At 35.2% G+C, this 17,782-nt stretch overlaps 1 protein-coding gene across 1 annotated transcript; it reads left to right on the forward strand.

Moving 5' to 3' along the window:
* The first annotated feature begins 81 nt into the window (after window positions 1–81).
* On the forward strand, window positions 82–17,713 carry LOC127977066 (neuroserpin). The gene is made up of 9 exons (XM_052581754.1): window positions 82–244; window positions 9,307–9,576; window positions 10,527–10,757; window positions 11,616–11,810; window positions 13,671–13,875; window positions 13,975–14,084; window positions 15,302–15,388; window positions 16,182–16,271; window positions 17,029–17,713. The coding sequence occupies exons 2-9, from the start codon at window positions 9,324–9,326 to the stop codon at window positions 17,100–17,102; spliced, it is 1,245 nt and encodes a 414-aa protein (XP_052437714.1). The 5' UTR covers window positions 82–244; window positions 9,307–9,323; the 3' UTR covers window positions 17,103–17,713.
* The last annotated feature ends 69 nt before the right edge of the window (window positions 17,714–17,782 follow it).

Raw genomic sequence — 17,782 nt, forward strand, 5'->3', positions numbered from 1 at the left:
TTTGGTTAATATTGATTTATATATTTAAAACGTTACATTTAATGCAACCATATAAGTTTCATACAAAGAATCACGCGTAATATAACAAACAAAAGACAAAATAATGTCGATTTAAAGCCTGACCAATCAGAAGAAAAAAGGGGCTGGACTGCTTCTCATAATAAAGGTGTGTGAGGGTGCAGAGACGAGCAGGATTTAACATCAGCATCCCAGAGCATCAGCATTTCTCTCTTGACTTCTCACGGTAAGAGAAATCCACGCATCGTCTATTCATGTTATCCAAATGACATCTATACGTAATGAATTCTGCAAGTTTTATAATTCATGTTATATCTGGTATGATGCTACAAGAGAGGTTCTGCATATGTGAATGTCCTTTAAAAACAAGTGATGGTTCTATAAATCTTCCATTTAAACCTCCCTGTTATGTTTCTCTGCTCAGATTCATAAAAACATTTATTTAATTCATTAGAGGCTTTTGCAGTTTTACATGAAATATATTCCGCACAAAAACAATCTCAATTGGTAGAAATAACCAAAAACATCAACATAAAACCATCACAATGCTTGCTGGAGATAATTCAGGATAATTATTATTTTTAATATTATTCATCAATTAGTTTTCCTCGTTGTCTTGATAAGTCTTGTTAGTCATTCTTGGCTCTTTTCTTCATTTTCTATTTTTAAACCCTGGATTCAATAATTAACATGTCTGTACTTAATGTGGATACTGCAGACAGCATTGCATGCCCACATCAGGGGATGCGTAAATCATGTCCTGCAAGAAAATCCTATTTCATGTTTCTGTAAATGAGACATGCGGGGAGAGCAGAATGGAGGACGCACCTCCTTTCCAAACCCCCCTCGCTCCTGCTGGTGTAAAATAGTCGGTTTGTTCTGTGGTACTCATTCACGTGGAGATTAGGTGTGCTGGAGAGCGTGTAATGTAGACTATATGAGACAGAGAGAGACAGAGGAGGAGGCAAAATGAGGTGTTAAAGTGCAATCGGTTTGAGTAGGGAGGCAATGAAAGCAAGCGATCGATTGGAGAAGGATGAAGAAAGAGAAAAGACTTAAAAGCAACGGTGAAAAAACAAACTGCATGACGTTGCGAGGAGTTGTAATGGAATTGCAGCATGTTTCAGGTCTAGAGCACACACATACATGTGAACTCCTTGGTGGTCACATTCAATCAGTGCATATTGATTCCCAGATTGATTGCTGGTTTGCAGGCGTGCATGAGCCATTCATTTGAAAGCATGAATAACAGTGACATTTCAAGTGCTTTCTCAAATGTATCGACACAGTTAGCAACACAAGACATGAAATATTGCACAAAGTTTTCTAAAAAATGATGTGAATAACACAAGCATCAGTTATCATTGCTTATACTCATAGTTAAAAATAAATCAGTAAGCCAACAGATTGTAACTCTACCTGCAACTTTCACTTGACAATACAATATAGCCAAATATAGCTTAAATGAGATGGCTCATTGTCAGGTTTTAGCATTAGCAAGGCCTACATAAACCCAGGGATTTTTTCCCAGGTCTGATGTAGTTGTGTCTTCACACTAAAACTGATCTTTTGGACTCAAGACTGCACAGATTGCATAAAGAGTATTAAAAACATCTGCGTTCTCTCAGAGGCTGTGTCACTAAGCGTGCAGAATATATTGAACTTTACTGTTGCTCTCTGAACATGTTCCTTGAGCATCTGCGATGGCCTTTCTAAACGTATTGATCGCTGTTCAGTTATGTGCATAGCAATTAATTCTCTGCTTCTGAGAAGATCATCAGAATCCATCCATAATAATCAGTCGATTCGTGCAATAATAAAGAGATTCACAGTTTGATGGGAAGCAGGATGGACAAAAATCACACTCCACTGTGTAGATGAATTGCAGAAGAGAAGATCACACTAATTTAATACGTATGCTTTTGAGGGTGTGTGTGTGTGTGTGTGTGTAAACACAAGGTAGTTTTGCTTGAATTGAATATATTTATTAAAATTAATTGCTATAATATCCTTGCATAAATTGTCTAAAAGTGATCAGGTTTTTAAGGTTGGCATGCGATTGTATCATACACTCTCAGAAAAAAAGGTATAAAAGCTGTCATTTGGTCAGTACTAATATGTACTAATATGGACCGTTTAAGTACAAAAGTGTACCTTTTGAAAAGGCACATGCCCCAGTGACCGCTTTTGTGCCTTTATTTCTGAGTGTAGTCTTATGTGCATATACTAACTGCAGTAAAAATTATTTAAATAAGGTTATTTTTAAAATAACCCATTCTTTTTAAAATAAGGTTATAATTAGGCTAAATTGTATATATGTTTTATATGTTTATATTTTTCATTTAATTATTTCTATAAAATTATTTTTAATTATGTTGCATAAACTGAAGTGAACCCATACATTTGAGGTAGTTTATGTTTATTTAAAATATATTTGAAATCTAAATATTTTATATATTTTAATATAATTTTAATAAATAGCTGTTATGAACCTAATATCTGATTTTTTATTTCATTAGATTAAAAAATAAGCTGTAGTGAATCCAGACAATTTTTATTTTATTATTAAGCAGTTAAAATTACAGGACTTTTCAGTTAATTAATATGGAAGCATTGCTGATTGTAGGCTGCTTCTGTTGCTGATAAACCTCACTAAATTTGTGCGAGTTGATGAGGAGATTTGAAGCATTGGCAGTGCCTGAGCGATTGGGTTTGTCAGTGTTTGGCCCTCTCGGGGGGTGATTTTGAAGGACGTCTGTATTTCTGAGTCACGTCTTCTCTCGTCAGCACATGGAGAGAAGGGACTCTGCCTTTGAACCTGGGATAAATGGTTTTTAACTCTGGGTTGCTGGCAGAGAGAGGTAAAGCCAAAAGAAGCAATTCTGTATTCACCTCTTTCCAATCCTCTCTTCATGTGGAACCAAAAATATGCATGTTAATGAACAGGTATTATTAAGTCAAGATGTGGAATATAGCAATTATAACAACTTTTATGGTGCTTTTTTACCACTATGTAGTCATAGTTATAAATTGCAGTATGGTATGCGAACGAATTGCTTGATTTTTGCTGGAAAGCATTAAATCATGACAGAAATGATATTTTTGGGTGAACTGTTTCTTTAAGGAAGTGCAAGCATAGGTCAGATGGAAATGACTTTCAAATGACTTAGACAGATGGGAAGAGAGATGTGTGGCTAGCATAAGAAAGCGAAGATGATCGTTTAGGACAGAGCGACGTGCATCTGTCTGGTGGTCTATGTGGTGGCAGTGAATTCTGGCCTGGCTTTGTTTATTTTCCAGCTGTGCCAGTGCAGACTGAAGGAGATCACATCACACACATACTGCGGTTAAAGCCTCTTACACTGACGCTGTCAGGACGAGCCAGATGCTAACCCTCTAATGAGAGATGCATGCCGTCATGTGTTGACCTGCAGGGTGGTACAGGACTGCTGGAGGATGAGAGCTTGCCTAAACCCATGCAATCTGTGTATGTGTTCGGTTAGGTGAACTTTTTTCGATTGGACTGAGACGGGAACCATAAAGAATTAAGTTCAGATTTCTCTTAACGTTTATGCATCCTTAATGGGCTCATTAACAATCCTGTAAATACTTGAATGTTTGGATAGTTGAAATGCTGTTTCATTGTTCTTTTTAATAATGAAATCAATTATAAACAGTTCTTGCAAAACACAGACTTTTTACAATCTTTTTACTGGTGGCAACTGGCAAGGAAGCAAACAACTAAACAAACAGAAATGCAGCGACATATTTTATTTGCGTGTTATAAAATGCTACTGATGCATCTCTTTAACTCCATGTTGTCATATAAACAGCCAGTCAGTCAGCAAATATACTGATTTGAGTCTCGCAGTTAAGTGTTTGATTCACTTGGAAGAATTGATTATTTCTGTAATCAGACAACAAACACAAAGTCTTTTTTACAGTCTCTTCAAAGGTGGCAATGCAACAAACTACTAAACCAAGAGTCAGGAAACTTTTTGGACCAGAGGCTTTTTTTGTCCCCTATTTTTTTAGGTAATGGATTCTTCCAAAAGAGCCAGAGTAAAAATTACGTATCATTATGAAAAACATTTCCCCCCCTCTCAGTATATATAAATAAATTATCAATTTATTGGTCTGCTTTAATATAGATACTCATCTATATCAGTTATAATGCAGGTTTTTTATTGTTTTGGTGAATGTCTGTTTGTCATGTGTGAAAACCAATCATAAATAGCACACGTAAATTTGTAGCAAGAGCCAACAAAACATTGTATGGGTCAAAATTATCAATTTTTATGTTATACCAGAAATCATTAAGTAAAGATTATGTTCCATTAAGATATTTTATACATTTAATACCGTAAATATATTATTTTTAGATTAGTAAAATGCCTTCATTTGGATCACTTTAAAGGCAATTTTCTCAATATTTAGATTTATTTGGCACCCTCAGATTCCATATTCTCAAGTTGTATCCCAGATATTGTACAGTAAATTAGCCTAAATATTGTCCTGTCCTAATAAACCATATGTGTACATCAGTTATTTATTCAGTTATCAGATGTATAAATCTCAATTTAAAAAAATGTACCCTTATGACTGGTTTTGTGGCCCAGGTCATATTATAAAAAGTCTTTAGTGTCCTTGTGACGTCACTGACACTAGCTGTTTTTATTTGTCATTTAGACGCACTTTTAAAGAAGTTGCATATAAAGATATTTATTTGATATACCCAGTAAGACTATATATCAGTAGCTGTCTTAAGTAAATGTTTTAGAGACATTGAGATTGCATGCATTTTTTGTTCTTGTTTTGCAATAATAATAAAAAAGTTTAGGCATGCTATTTATTTATGAGATAATACTTGTATAGATGCATCTGTTCTCTATCTGAGGATGAAGAACAGTGTTTTGTCTTGTCCAGCAGTGCTCAGCAGGTTCCTGTGGGTGTTGATCGCTTTAATAGAGTGTAATTAAAGCTGACCCGTGTCTTGCTCTTCTCTGGTCTCCAGTGGAGTTCCCAGGCCTCAGCGCTGTCACTTCATGGCTCTTTAACTCCTCAACTAGTGTGTCTTCTCCTCTGCATCTAAATATTTGGTCTCATTCCGATTCCTCAATGTATGCTCGACATTTCACCTGCAGTCAAATCCTTCTCCGCTCCGTCCTCTTTTTCCATGTCCCCTTCTAAACAGCAATGCACCACTGGGTCTGTCCTCTGGAGGCTTTTGGAGCCAGGAGAGGAGAGAGATGGCAGTTTACCCAGCATGCTCTGCTCTATCTGGGCCATCCTGTCAGGAGAAAGGAGGCTGATGGATGTGGATGGAGTGTTTTGGTGCCACCAACCGTGTTTCTTGTTCTGATGATGACAGATCCATCTGTAGGAATGAACGATCATCTTTGGGACATAAGAGCTCCATTCCGAACTTGATGGAAAACAATGTTTGTTTGCTTAGATTTGCCTACCTTGTTAAAAATGACAAATATAATATATTGTTTTGCTTAGAAAAGAAAAATCAACATGGAAATCTCTGTAATACATTAGTTGTTTCGTCTAGAAGGCAATGAGATTACAAGGAGAACAAATGGAGATGTCTGCTTCTCACACTTTTGTCCATACCACCTTTGATTTATCAAATTTTATAAATGTACATATATATATGTATGTATATGTATATGTATACACACACACATACACACACACACAAACACACACACACACACACACACACACATTTTCTCATTCCTATTTATCCAAAGGGTTTCTTAACAAAATTGAGTTGATATTAAGTAATATTATAATTTTTAATTTAATACATCTCTCCCCGAGAAATATTCACACTGTAAATAAATAAACAAAAAAGTCATAATTTTCTGCCAGAACATTATCCATTATTTTATACTGATATTTCCATTAACCCTTAACACAATGCAATGCATTGCACAATTCAAAATACAGGTAAAACATCTGTATGCATACATCAAATGCATATGGACAATACCTTAATATTAATACATTAATGTAGCTTAAGACCTGAACAAACTAAGTATATAGTCAAAATCAATCTCATTTCTCGGTGCTGAACTTTTTGATCACTGTTTTTTTTTTTTTTTCCACTTGGCCTTTTATTTACTTTACCAGCAAGACATACTTGCTCAACATCACTAAAAAACACAATGCATCAGTTAAATTACAATGGCATGGGTATTCATGGTGCTCTTAGCTGGTCAAACAAACTATGTTCTCTCTCTATCCTTCTACTCTCTACTGTTTCAGCTCCGGCTCAAAATGAAAAGCATGAAAAAGTAAGAGCTAGAAAAGGTCGCCTACACTGCCCCATTTTCAGAAGCGTCTTGACTATGCGCTTGTTAGTACAGTTTGAAGGCGGTTTGGTGGATATACGACATATTAAGAACAATCTCTGTGTGTGTGCGAAAGGAATAGAAAGAGTTTTGTGGCACTTGATTTCACTTGAGCAGATTCTAACAAGCTTGACTCGACTTTGCTCTATATGAGTGCCAGATTTTAAGCAGGCTGCCACATACAATAACAGCACAGAGACTCTCAATGCCACCACCAAATGTATGTGAAGATGTAACGATCACAAAGACATCACTATCCGGGACAACCAGAAGCCGTGGCTGACAGGAGAGGTCTACAGACTCCTGAAGGCTGGAGATAAGGTGGGCTTACAGACAGCCAGGGCCAATCTGTCCTGCGGCATCAGAGAGGCTAAGACAGTTCTCCATCGTTTCAGCAACAGCAGAGACACTCGGAGCCTGTGGCAGGGAATACAGACCATTAAGGACTAGTACAAGACCCCACCACAGACCTGTGACAGCACCATCTCCCTGCTGAAAAACTTCTTCGCTCGCTTTTAGGCACAAAACAGCACAACTGCACAGTAGACCCCGCCTCCTCCGGTGACCAGGTGATGAAGCTGTCCCCGGACAGATTGAGGAGATCCCACAGCAGGATTAACGACGAAAAGCTGTCGGTCCTGACAACATTCCTGGGCGTGTATCATTCCAGTCCCGAAGAAGCCGTCTCCATCCTGCTTCAATGACTACCATCCAGTTATGATGCTTTGAACGGCTAGTCATGCACAACATCAAGTGTTGTATTTATTTGCATTTTTACGTTCTACTGTTAGTGTTTAGTGTTAACTCTATGCACCAAGGGTCTGAGAATTATGCAATTTTAATTCTCTTGTATGAATGTGATGTACATGTGGCAGAAGGTAATAAAAACACTAGACAGCCGTCTAACTCATTCCTCACTTTTTATGCTAACATAAATAATGGCATCTCAAATTGTGCCACATATTATTTTTTTATAATTTTCCCCTGACAGACCAGAAAGTACAGTTTAGGATTTTATTTTTAAGCTAATTTCTTTCTGGTTGGGCACATTAGTGTGATCGGTGGTCTCGTTGACTTCTCCCAGGTGGCCATCAGACCTTTGTCCAGAATCCTGCAGGGGTTAGCGAAAGGCCAGGCAGGTCTGGTGCTGTTTTCACGTGTGCCTTCTCTTGTCCCCAGCGTTCACAAGCGGTCATCTGTTTTTCAGCCCAGACCTCGGTCACCAGGGTCAGGTCCGGTTACACAAGCCTGCGCGCATAGGTCTGAAACCAAGAGAATCCGAGCTGATGGAATGAGAACAGATGAATCTTATGTGGGGTTTTTTAATCGGTTGCTTGTTTTGCGTGAATTCCATGTGCTGAAAAGATGTATGTGAAATAGTTTTGAAATCAATGACTGGAGTGCATTAAAATGTTTTTAAGATAAAAATAACATACCAAATCAGCCTAGCACATTTCAACTTACTGTATGTCCCTTTGAATAAAAGAAAATGTAAATGCATTGCATTGGACTAAAATCACTGCCCTGCTATATTTTGTGTAAACTGTCCCTTAAACTGCTGGCTATTATAGCCTAAATATCAAGAAGCATATGGCGCACACATCAAATTCTACAACATACATACTGTACTGTAGTTTTACGCAGTGCATGCTTGTTACCTACACACACACTTGATCCCAATCTGTACACACACACTCTCTCTGTCTCTCTCTCTCTTTTTTTCTCTACATCACACAATGGCACAAGGCCACATTCTCCCCTGCATTCTTAGTTTGTGTGGAAAACACTGTTGCCAGGCAACGACTGAAGCAGGGAGACTGTGACACGCGAGGATGAAGGTGCATATGTGGGTTTGTTCGCTTGCATGAGCAGGTATATGCTGGTGTATTGAACGGTAGCTGCACAGTCAGAGGGAGAAGCAGAGGCATTAACCCCGTGTTAAAGCAAGACTGTTTACCTTTTTTTTCTTCCATTATGCAGAGTGAAACAAGTTATTCACAAATTCCATGCATTTGTAATTTAAAACTGCAGCAGTATCTGTAAGAATTTACTTCCCTCTTGTACTCACATGGCTGAATAACATGATTTGATGTAATACAGCAGATTCATTACTAGTGGATTCAGTAAAAGTCACTTTTTTCACTGTACACTGATAAATTGAAAGCACACATTTTTCTACATAAAACTTTAATTTAACTTCTTAGGTAATATCAATGGCATGACGTTTCAGATGAGTCCAAAATTACAAAAACATATATATATATAAATATATATGTTTGATCAAAATTATTGCTAGGGACAGTTTGGCACTCACTGGATATTGGTAGAGACACGTCCCTGGCATCTCCCCCTGTTGAACACAAAAGACAACATTTGGAAGAATGTTTGTAACCAAACCATTGATGGTAGCCATTGCCTTCCACAATATTTTTTTCTTTCCATAATAGGGTAATCAATGGCTACAGTCAACTGTTGGGTTCTTTAAGCCTCTAATCATTAAGGCTGAAAAAACACAACACGACTTTTAAAATCTGAACAGACTGCAGTAAAGATGAAAACAATATGTGTTCTAAAAGTGGCTCAAACCCGTTTAATATCCTCTGTCTGAACTGAATCAATGTCTGATGCTGAGTTTGTGGCCATCATGCACTATTACATTTATTGTGAAATCTGAAAATCTGCACACTGGCTCTCACTTTAGGCAACTATTGCCAGCTCTTCCAAACTGCAAAAATTGGTGAAAAGGTCATATGGAATATTCCAGCCTTTAGTTTCTGTAATGTTCTGGCTAAACAATCAAGTTTTGGAATGTGAACATTAGCATATTCTAGAACTTAGAATATATTTCCATGATATAGATTCCTCTTATTCGCGTGGGGTTGTATTTACCATGTCCTTCACTCTGACTCACTCTTTCTCTCTTCAGCTTGTCCCTCGTTTACCATGTTGCTGCTCGGACTCTTGCCTCTGATGTTGCTACGGGGGTGCGGTTGCCAGGCAGCAGACGTTCCCGAGGATGTGACGGCAGAGTTCTCGGTCAGACTGTACCACCAGCTCCGGATCACGGGGGGAGAGGAGAACATCATCTTCTCGCCCCTGAGCGTGGCTCTGGCTCTGGGCATGGTGGAGCTGGGCGCCCGCGGCGCTTCTTTAGACGAGATCAGACAGGCTGTGGGCTACAGTCAATTCAGAGAAGGTAGTGTTATCTGCAAAACAACATGAGGGGTTAACTGTTCTCTTTCTTCTTTAACTTTTGAGTCTTTCTTCCAATTAGCCGAAACGGTGATTTCCTATTATTTTTTTCCATGGCATGTAAAAAATAAATTAAAAAAAAACAGTTCCGAGAGAAATCATAACAGGACAACATTTGAGTTAAAGTATGTTGTGGGTATCATTCCAAAGAAATCTAGAGAAAGACAAAGAAAAGAAAATTAATACATGAACATTTTGCATAAAACAAAAATGAAGCCTATTTTGAAACAACTAAGATTTTTTTAATACACATATAAAAATATGTTATTACAATTAAGCTCATTTTCCACACAAATTTTCTACATCAAAGACAATACAATAAATGTTCTAAAGTAAAACATTTTATTTACATTGACCAGGTGTTTATTTTTTTATTTGCATTACATTCATGAGAAATTTGGCTGAAATGAAAATTAGGCTGAAAGTTCACAAACATTTTAAAACCTTGTTTTGAGGTTATAAAGGCATTAATCAAACCAAAATTAATCAAATTAGTCCCAGTTGTAAAAACAGACTATTTGGTATACAAATACTGTAGTTTAAAGTATATATATATATATATATATATATATATATATATATATATATATATATATATATATATTTGCATTACAAAAATTTGAAATTTTGAATTTTGAAAATGAGATTTGACTTGACTTGAAATTTAGTCTGAAAATTTAAAATCATTTTAAAACCTTGTTTTTACATGCATAAATATATATAGAGAGAGAGAGAGAGAGAGAGAGAGAGAGAGAGCGAGAGAGAGAGTGAATTATGACCCAGACTCATTCTTGACAATGAGATTCTGAGTTTTGAATGGCATTATTAGTTCCACGACTGTAATATTGCAGCACATTATACAGAAGTGTTGTCTTCTCGTCTGCACCTCCTCAGATGAGGAGTTCTCTCTGTTGAGTAACCTGACCCAGGCCCTGTCCACGGATGAAGAGCAGTACGTGGTTCGGCTGGCCAACTCCCTCTTTCTGCAGACGGGGGTTCACTTCAACGAGGACTTCCTGCAGCTCATGAAGAAGTTCTTCAAAGCAGAGGTGGAGACGGTGGACTTCAGCCAATCAGCAGCTGTGGCTGAACGCATCAACTCTTGGGTGCTGAACCACACGGAGAGTAAGTCATCTGTCATCACTGAGGAAAGAATATATTCAAAGATATGTATTTGAAACCGTATCCTTGTTATTTACCAAGACCTGACTGAAATGACTTGACAAAAAAAGGTTTTATTCTTGTATTGATGTGCAAAGATGGCCTCAAAGCTAACAGGGAGTAGAAGGAAAGAAAAACGTACAGTTTTAAACTTTGAATATACATTTGGGGTCTGTACGATTTTTTATTGTTTTTGAAAAAGTCTCTTGTGCTCACAAAGGGTGCATTTTTTGTTTAAAAGATACAATAAAATCACAAAAATTGTAAGAATATTTCACATTTAAAATACTGTTTTCTTTGATGAATAGAAAGTTCAAAAGAGCAGTATCTATTTTAAATAGAAATATGTTATAATGTTATATATGTATTTACTGTCACTTAAGGATGCTGGAAATATATATACTGTATATATAAAACGAGTCTCCATGTTTACCTTTAAGATTATATGCCATTTAACCACTGGATATCGTAATAGTTTATAATCCCATTTAGAATGATTTTACTTTCAACTAAAACTCTCTTCAAAATGAATAGATGGTGTTAAGAGGAATTACTCTGACTTTAGTGAAGGAGGACAGTAAAGTAGATAATGGCAGCTCAATCATATTCTGCATGATAATGACATTCCCGAGCCATTTCCAGGCAGATCCATTTTCTCACAGTCAGCTTTGGCGTTTGCAGGAGGACTGTTATAGAGCAGCACAAATCCCAGAGCTTTGGAAGAGAGATGATTTTATGCCACTGAAGAGAATCCTGTTCGGAGACCGAGAGGATTGTGAAGTGCAGCATTTATTTCGATCTGGGTTTTTGTTGTTGTTGCAGGCAAAATCCAGAACCTGGTGTCTGCGGACGACTTCAGCAGCTCCACCATGATCATGCTAGCGAATGCAGTGTACTTCAGAGGCAGCTGGAAGAACCAGTTCAGACCAGAAAACACCAGAACCTTCTCCTTCACCAAGGATGACGGCAGCGAAGTTCAGACCCTGATGATGTACCAGCAGGGAGATTTCTACTACGGTACGAACAGGCTTGAATAGGTTAAGAATAGATTTATTTGTTTTGTTATTCGCCGTACAAGTTTCCTACAGAATGATTGCAGAGGTTTAAGCAGACAAGCTAAGTTTAAAATCAATTACAAAAGTTATTATACAGGCCTGATCAATGCTCCCTCTATCCATAACAAATAATTCTTTAAATATTTTATTCTATTTAACTATACAAACACAACCATCCAAAAATTTTGGCGGGCAGTAAATATTTGTAATTTTAATATTTTTTTTTTTTTTTTTTTGGCAAGGATGCATTAAATTGATCATAAGTAAGAGTAAAGGCAATTTTAATGTTTTAATTAAGTCAAATAAATGCTGTCCTTTTAAACTTTTTATTATCAAAGAATTCTGAAAAAATGAACATATCATGGTTTTCACAAAAATATAAGGCAGCAAAAATGTTTTTACCATTGAAATGTTTCTTGTGCTGCAAATCTGCATATTAGAATAATTTCTGAAAGATCATGTGACACTGAAGACTAGAGTAATGATGCTAAAAATACAGCTTTGATCACAGGAACAAATTACATATTAAAATATATTATAATAGAAAACTTATTTTAATATTTCACAATATTACTGTATTTACTGTGTTTTTGATCAAATAAATGATTTAGTCTTGGTGAGCATAAGATACTTCTTTCACAAACAGTACTGTGTACAGTATATATAGCTTCTGCATGGCTCACTGCTGATTGGTTGAGTCGAGTCTTACAGATCCTGCAGAATAACTGCAGTGCGCTTGTCTCATCCATCTTTCTGACAAAACAGAGAAAGAGAAAGAGAGATGAAGGTAAATGTGGAGCAGGGAGACACTGAAAGAGTAAACAGAGCAACAGCACAAACTGAGAGGGAAAACGCAAGAGTAGCGTCTGTGAAAGTGAGAAGATAGAGATACAGTACAGAGTCGCATTACTCCGAGACACAGAGCGGTCTTTAAAACTTGCATCAGTAGCTCTTCAAAACAGGAAAACATGCATTACATAAATGGTATAGAATCATAACTTTAAAACTTATGGCTAAATGTCATAATATGATAAGATAAGATCTTTCAGAACCACATCCAGGGTTATTAGAGCTAACTAAAACTAAACAAACTAATAAATAAAAACAAAAAGAAACTAATAAAACAAATAAATGTTCAATATAAAATAAGAAAAATCGTTTCCAATGCAATATTTTTCAACTTGATGTGCTAAAGGAACTTAACAACATTTAAATATAAGAAAAATGACAAAAACACAAAACAAAATGACCAAAAATTAAAATGAAAGCAGATATAATATAAAAAGAAAATCTAATTAAAAAATATTATCAGAAAAACAACAACAACAGTAATATAATAAGTCACACTAATTGTGTTGTGCATTTCAGGTTTATTATTTTTAACTTAAACTAAAACCAGAAAAAAAAGAAATAAAATGAATGTTAACTGAAATAAAATATTATAAGATTTAAAACTATTTAATTTCAACTAGTTGACGGCAACATTCCATTTTTGTTTTTTTTTTTGTTTTTTTTTTTACTAAAAGCACTAAGACTAAATAACCTAAAAATAAGAAATAATAAAAAAAAAACTATATAAACAAATTTAAATAAAGTAAAAATGACAAAAACACAAAAACATAGAAGTACTTTAAAATCAAAGTGAAAACAGAAAATGTACAAATAATCGAATTGAAAAAAATAAACAAAAACTCTGAGAATACACAACATTAATGAAACTAAAATAACACTGATCCTCCTTCATCTTACTGAAGCCCTTTCCATCCTCTCAAAACACACAGTATAAAGTAATGGCTAACCTCGTCATGTTCTCCATCCTCAGGAGAGTTCAGTGATGGCACCACAGAAGCAGGTGGAGTGTACCAGGTGCTGGAGATGCTCTATGAAGGTGAAGACATGAGTATGATGATGGTTCTGCCCCGTCAGGAGGTTCCTCTGGCCTCCCTGGAGCCCATCATCAAAGCCCAGCTGCTGGAGGAGTGGGCCAACAACGTCAAGAGGCAGAAGGTGGAGGTCTACCTGCCCAGGTGAGACACACAGTGATGATTTTGATTTTAGATTTGATTCCTGTAAACCTGTATTCTTGTTTCTGGATCACACTGACCTGATCATTTGGATATATTTAGGTTCAAGGTGGAACAAAAGATTGATCTTAGAGACACACTGCAGCAGCTGGGTATCAAGAACATCTTCACTAAAGATGCCGATCTGTCAGCAATGACAGCCGAGATGACAGGTAATCGATAAAACACACGCACTGACTTATGGGAGCGATCCATTATTCCACACACGCACACAGATGCTCAAGGACGGGATGTAACACACTTGTTCTGCCGGAAACCAGCCAGCATTGATCTGGTGATTCACTCACATATTCTCCAGCATATTTACTAGTTACCATATACCATATAATAATAATAATACTAATAATAAAAGATGTTTCTATGTTGTGTGTGGTGAAAATGACAGTTGTTTTGTTTTTATTTTTTAACAATCAAAAAAAATATATATATCTACTGTCAGTTTTGAGAGTCTGTGTAGAAATGTGATAGCATTTCCTATATATTTTTTTTATATTAGTATTTTAAACCAAAAGGTCATATAAAACAAGGATTTACTGTGACTTCAACACCACCTAGATATTTTAAACACACCAAATATAGTAATATTAATTTAAAAAAAAAACATTTAAAAGACTTTAAAACACTGAAATACCTTTCTGACAAGTTTTCAATATTATTTTATTGATTTTTCTTGTTCTATTTATTGTTTTATTTGACACCTTTCAATGTTTAATGTTATTATTTATTATTTTATTATTGATTAATTTTTTTTCTATTCTTGTATTAAATATGCCTATTAGGGCTGCACAACTAGTACAATTTCTAATTACAATTATGGATGCCAGAATTACGTAATCGTTCAAATTGCATATTAATCATTCAAAGTCCACTTATGTTATTCTGCATGCTGAAGATGCGTTGTTGTTTTTTTTCTACATGTTATCTTAAGTGTTTTTCCCATTAATTTAATTTATTTTTAGTATAATATTAAAATACCATTCATATTTTTACTTTTTTATCATTTTAAAAAAACTATTTGATGTATATATTTGATATTTGAGGCTTAATACTATAGAAAAGCATTGTTTATTTTCATTCAAAAATACTGCATGCAACTGCATCAAACTATGATGTATTCATCATTCAGTGTAAATTGTGATAATCGTAATTAATACTCACAGTACAGTTTCAAGGGAATAATCGACTATCATGATTTTGTCATGATCGTGCAGCCCTAATGCCTATAAAACTATACTCTGTGAATGAGCTCAGCTGTATGTTCATTATACCCTGCTCTGCATCCCTGATTACACCAGCTCATGAATAAATGGAAATAACTTGTTAAGCATATTCAGTCTTGTTTTCATTTACATTTTCTGCTTGTCTACAGACGGACAGGATCTGTTTATCGGGAAGGCTGTGCAGAAGGCTTACCTGGAGGTGACGGAGGAAGGGGCCGAGGGGGCAGCAGGATCAGGTGACCTTTATCTCTATTTTACTTTAATAACATTGTGGATTTAATATTCTCACTCTGTCCGCCTCCACACTTCAATCAGCGTTTGCATTTCTAATTAAAATGTAGTCTTTCCAAGCCCTGTTTATCAGTTACACAGTTTTACCATTTGTGGTCCTTTGCTTTTCTCCCTGTCCTTCTTTTTTCTGTTTTTGAAGCGCCTTCACTGCAGTAAATTGCTTTACATACTAAAGCGCCCCCTCCTGCTCAACATGTGTTTTTTTTAATTAAGGTTTATGAAAGGCTGACTTGAGTCATCACATAGTGTTGGTTAAATCCTTTTAATATTAGTTTTCAGCTCTGCATTGACATCAAAACGAATAAAAAGGTGCCAGATTATGAAAAGAAATTAAAATATCGCAAGCCAATTTCCCTAGAGGTGTAAAATTCACGCTGGATACATGCTACGTTTGGATCATTTTCAGATCAAATTAATTACTTAATTAGTGTACCTATTTATATATTCTATATTATAAATAGTATCATTATTAAGCGTCGTTTTGAAGATCATATAAATGAATACAGAATGCTTTTAGTAGCTGAAATTCTCATGTGCTCTGTTGGCTGTGGAGAAATTTCTGATTTTTAATTAAATAATAAACATTTACAATTATCTTAAGCCTAACAAAAACAGCACAATTCATTTTAATTAAAAAATGTAAAACTTTTTTATTATAAAATAGCAAAAAAGGAAAAAGTACATTGACATACATGTCTTTTGGCACTGCATTTCTCACTATTGTTTGCCCTTCTACAGGTATGATTGCATTGACGAGGACGCTGGTGCTGTACCCACAGGTCATGGCTGACCACCCCTTCTTCTTCGTCATCAGAAACAGAAAAACAGGTACACGCCATCTTCACAAACCTATATATACTCTAGTGTTCAAACCAAAGGTTTGGGGTCGGTAAGATAAGTCTCTTATGCTCACCAAACCTGCAATTATTTAATCAAAAGTATTGTAAGAACAGTAATATTGTGACATAATATTTAAAAAAACATAAAATATTTTTTATTTTAATATATATTTTAAAATGTAATTTATTTCTGGAATGCAAAGCTGATGTTGAATACAGTCGTGCTGCTTAATATTTTTTGTTGAAAACTTTCAAAATTACTCCGTTTATTAAACATTATGAATGTTGTTACTGTCACTTTTGATCATTTTAATGCTTCCCTGCTGAATTAAATAAATATAAATAAAAGCAAAGTAATTTATTTGAAAAAATTATTACAAATCTTACTGACCTCACATAATTACAAACATGTTTTACACAAAACATATTTTAGTAATGTCTATTATCTTGATATTTGTTCTGGGAATGTATCAGATTGGATGTTAATATAAATATAAATACATATAAATAAATAAATATATATATATATATATATATATATATATATATATATATATATATATATATATATATATATATATATATATATATATATATATATTTATATTTATATTTATATTTATATTAACATCCAATCTGATACATTCCATAATCTTTTTTATTTTATTTTATTATTATTATTATTATTTTTTTACATCCAATCTGATACATTCAAATTTTTCCAATACAATTTTTTTTTTTCATAGGATCCATCCTCTTCATGGGCAGAGTTATGAATCCTGAAGTCATCGAGCCCTTCGACAGCAACTTTGACATGTAAACGCCCAGCATTCACAATGTGACACTCAACCGAGTTAACGCTTATTTTCAACATCATCACGGAAAGCAAGCTCATTACGTCGCCATGGTTTTCTAAACACACGAGAAAATATTATATAAACGGGATATTTATATGATAAAAGTGATTGTGTTTTGATACTCGTAAGCTTTAACTGCACCAGGAAGTACAGAGCTGTAAATATGAAAAGTCTCTGCAACCCCTTCATTCACGTTCGATCGCGTCTTATTCCACACCAGCATCATTCGTTCCTGTATTCCTTCTCTTGTATATTTGCTATTGTGTTCTGTAGAAAAAACATTGATATTTATTGCAAGAATGTGAGCACTTCTCTATATCACTTAATGTGTTTTGATTTCTTTTCCCTCTGTTTTTTTGGTTTGGAACATGGCTGAAGTACTGCTGACATACTAATATGCCTTATTATATAAATATGAGTTTTTGATTTAATGAAAGGTTGCGAATGTACAGGTAGTGAAGAGCTGTTGCCATGGAGACTCAGGCGAACCGGTGGAGACTGCTTTTGAGAATAAGTGATGAAAAAAAATACCAGCTGTATTCTCTATTTCAGAATTAAAGATGAATGTCTTCAACTTGTCGCCTTGTGCTTAATTTTAGAGTTGATGCAAAATATAGATACAGAGAAAGCCTCTGTGCTGTTT

Source organism: Carassius gibelio, chromosome B18, assembly GCF_023724105.1.
Source record: "Carassius gibelio isolate Cgi1373 ecotype wild population from Czech Republic chromosome B18, carGib1.2-hapl.c, whole genome shotgun sequence".
NCBI classification, from domain to species: domain Eukaryota; kingdom Metazoa; phylum Chordata; class Actinopteri; order Cypriniformes; family Cyprinidae; genus Carassius; species Carassius gibelio.

Excerpts from the sequence above, each read along its gene's own strand:
- LOC127977066 (XM_052581754.1), top strand. The coding sequence starts at position 9,324 with ATGTTGCTGCTCGGACTCTTGCCTCTGATGTTGCTACGGGGGTGCGGT. Across the intron at positions 14,085-15,301 it reads AATGACAGCCGAGATGACAG|ACGGACAGGATCTGTTTATC; the intron begins GTAATCGATAAA and ends GCTTGTCTACAG. Across the intron at positions 15,389-16,181 it reads CGAGGGGGCAGCAGGATCAG|GTATGATTGCATTGACGAGG; the intron begins GTGACCTTTATC and ends GCCCTTCTACAG.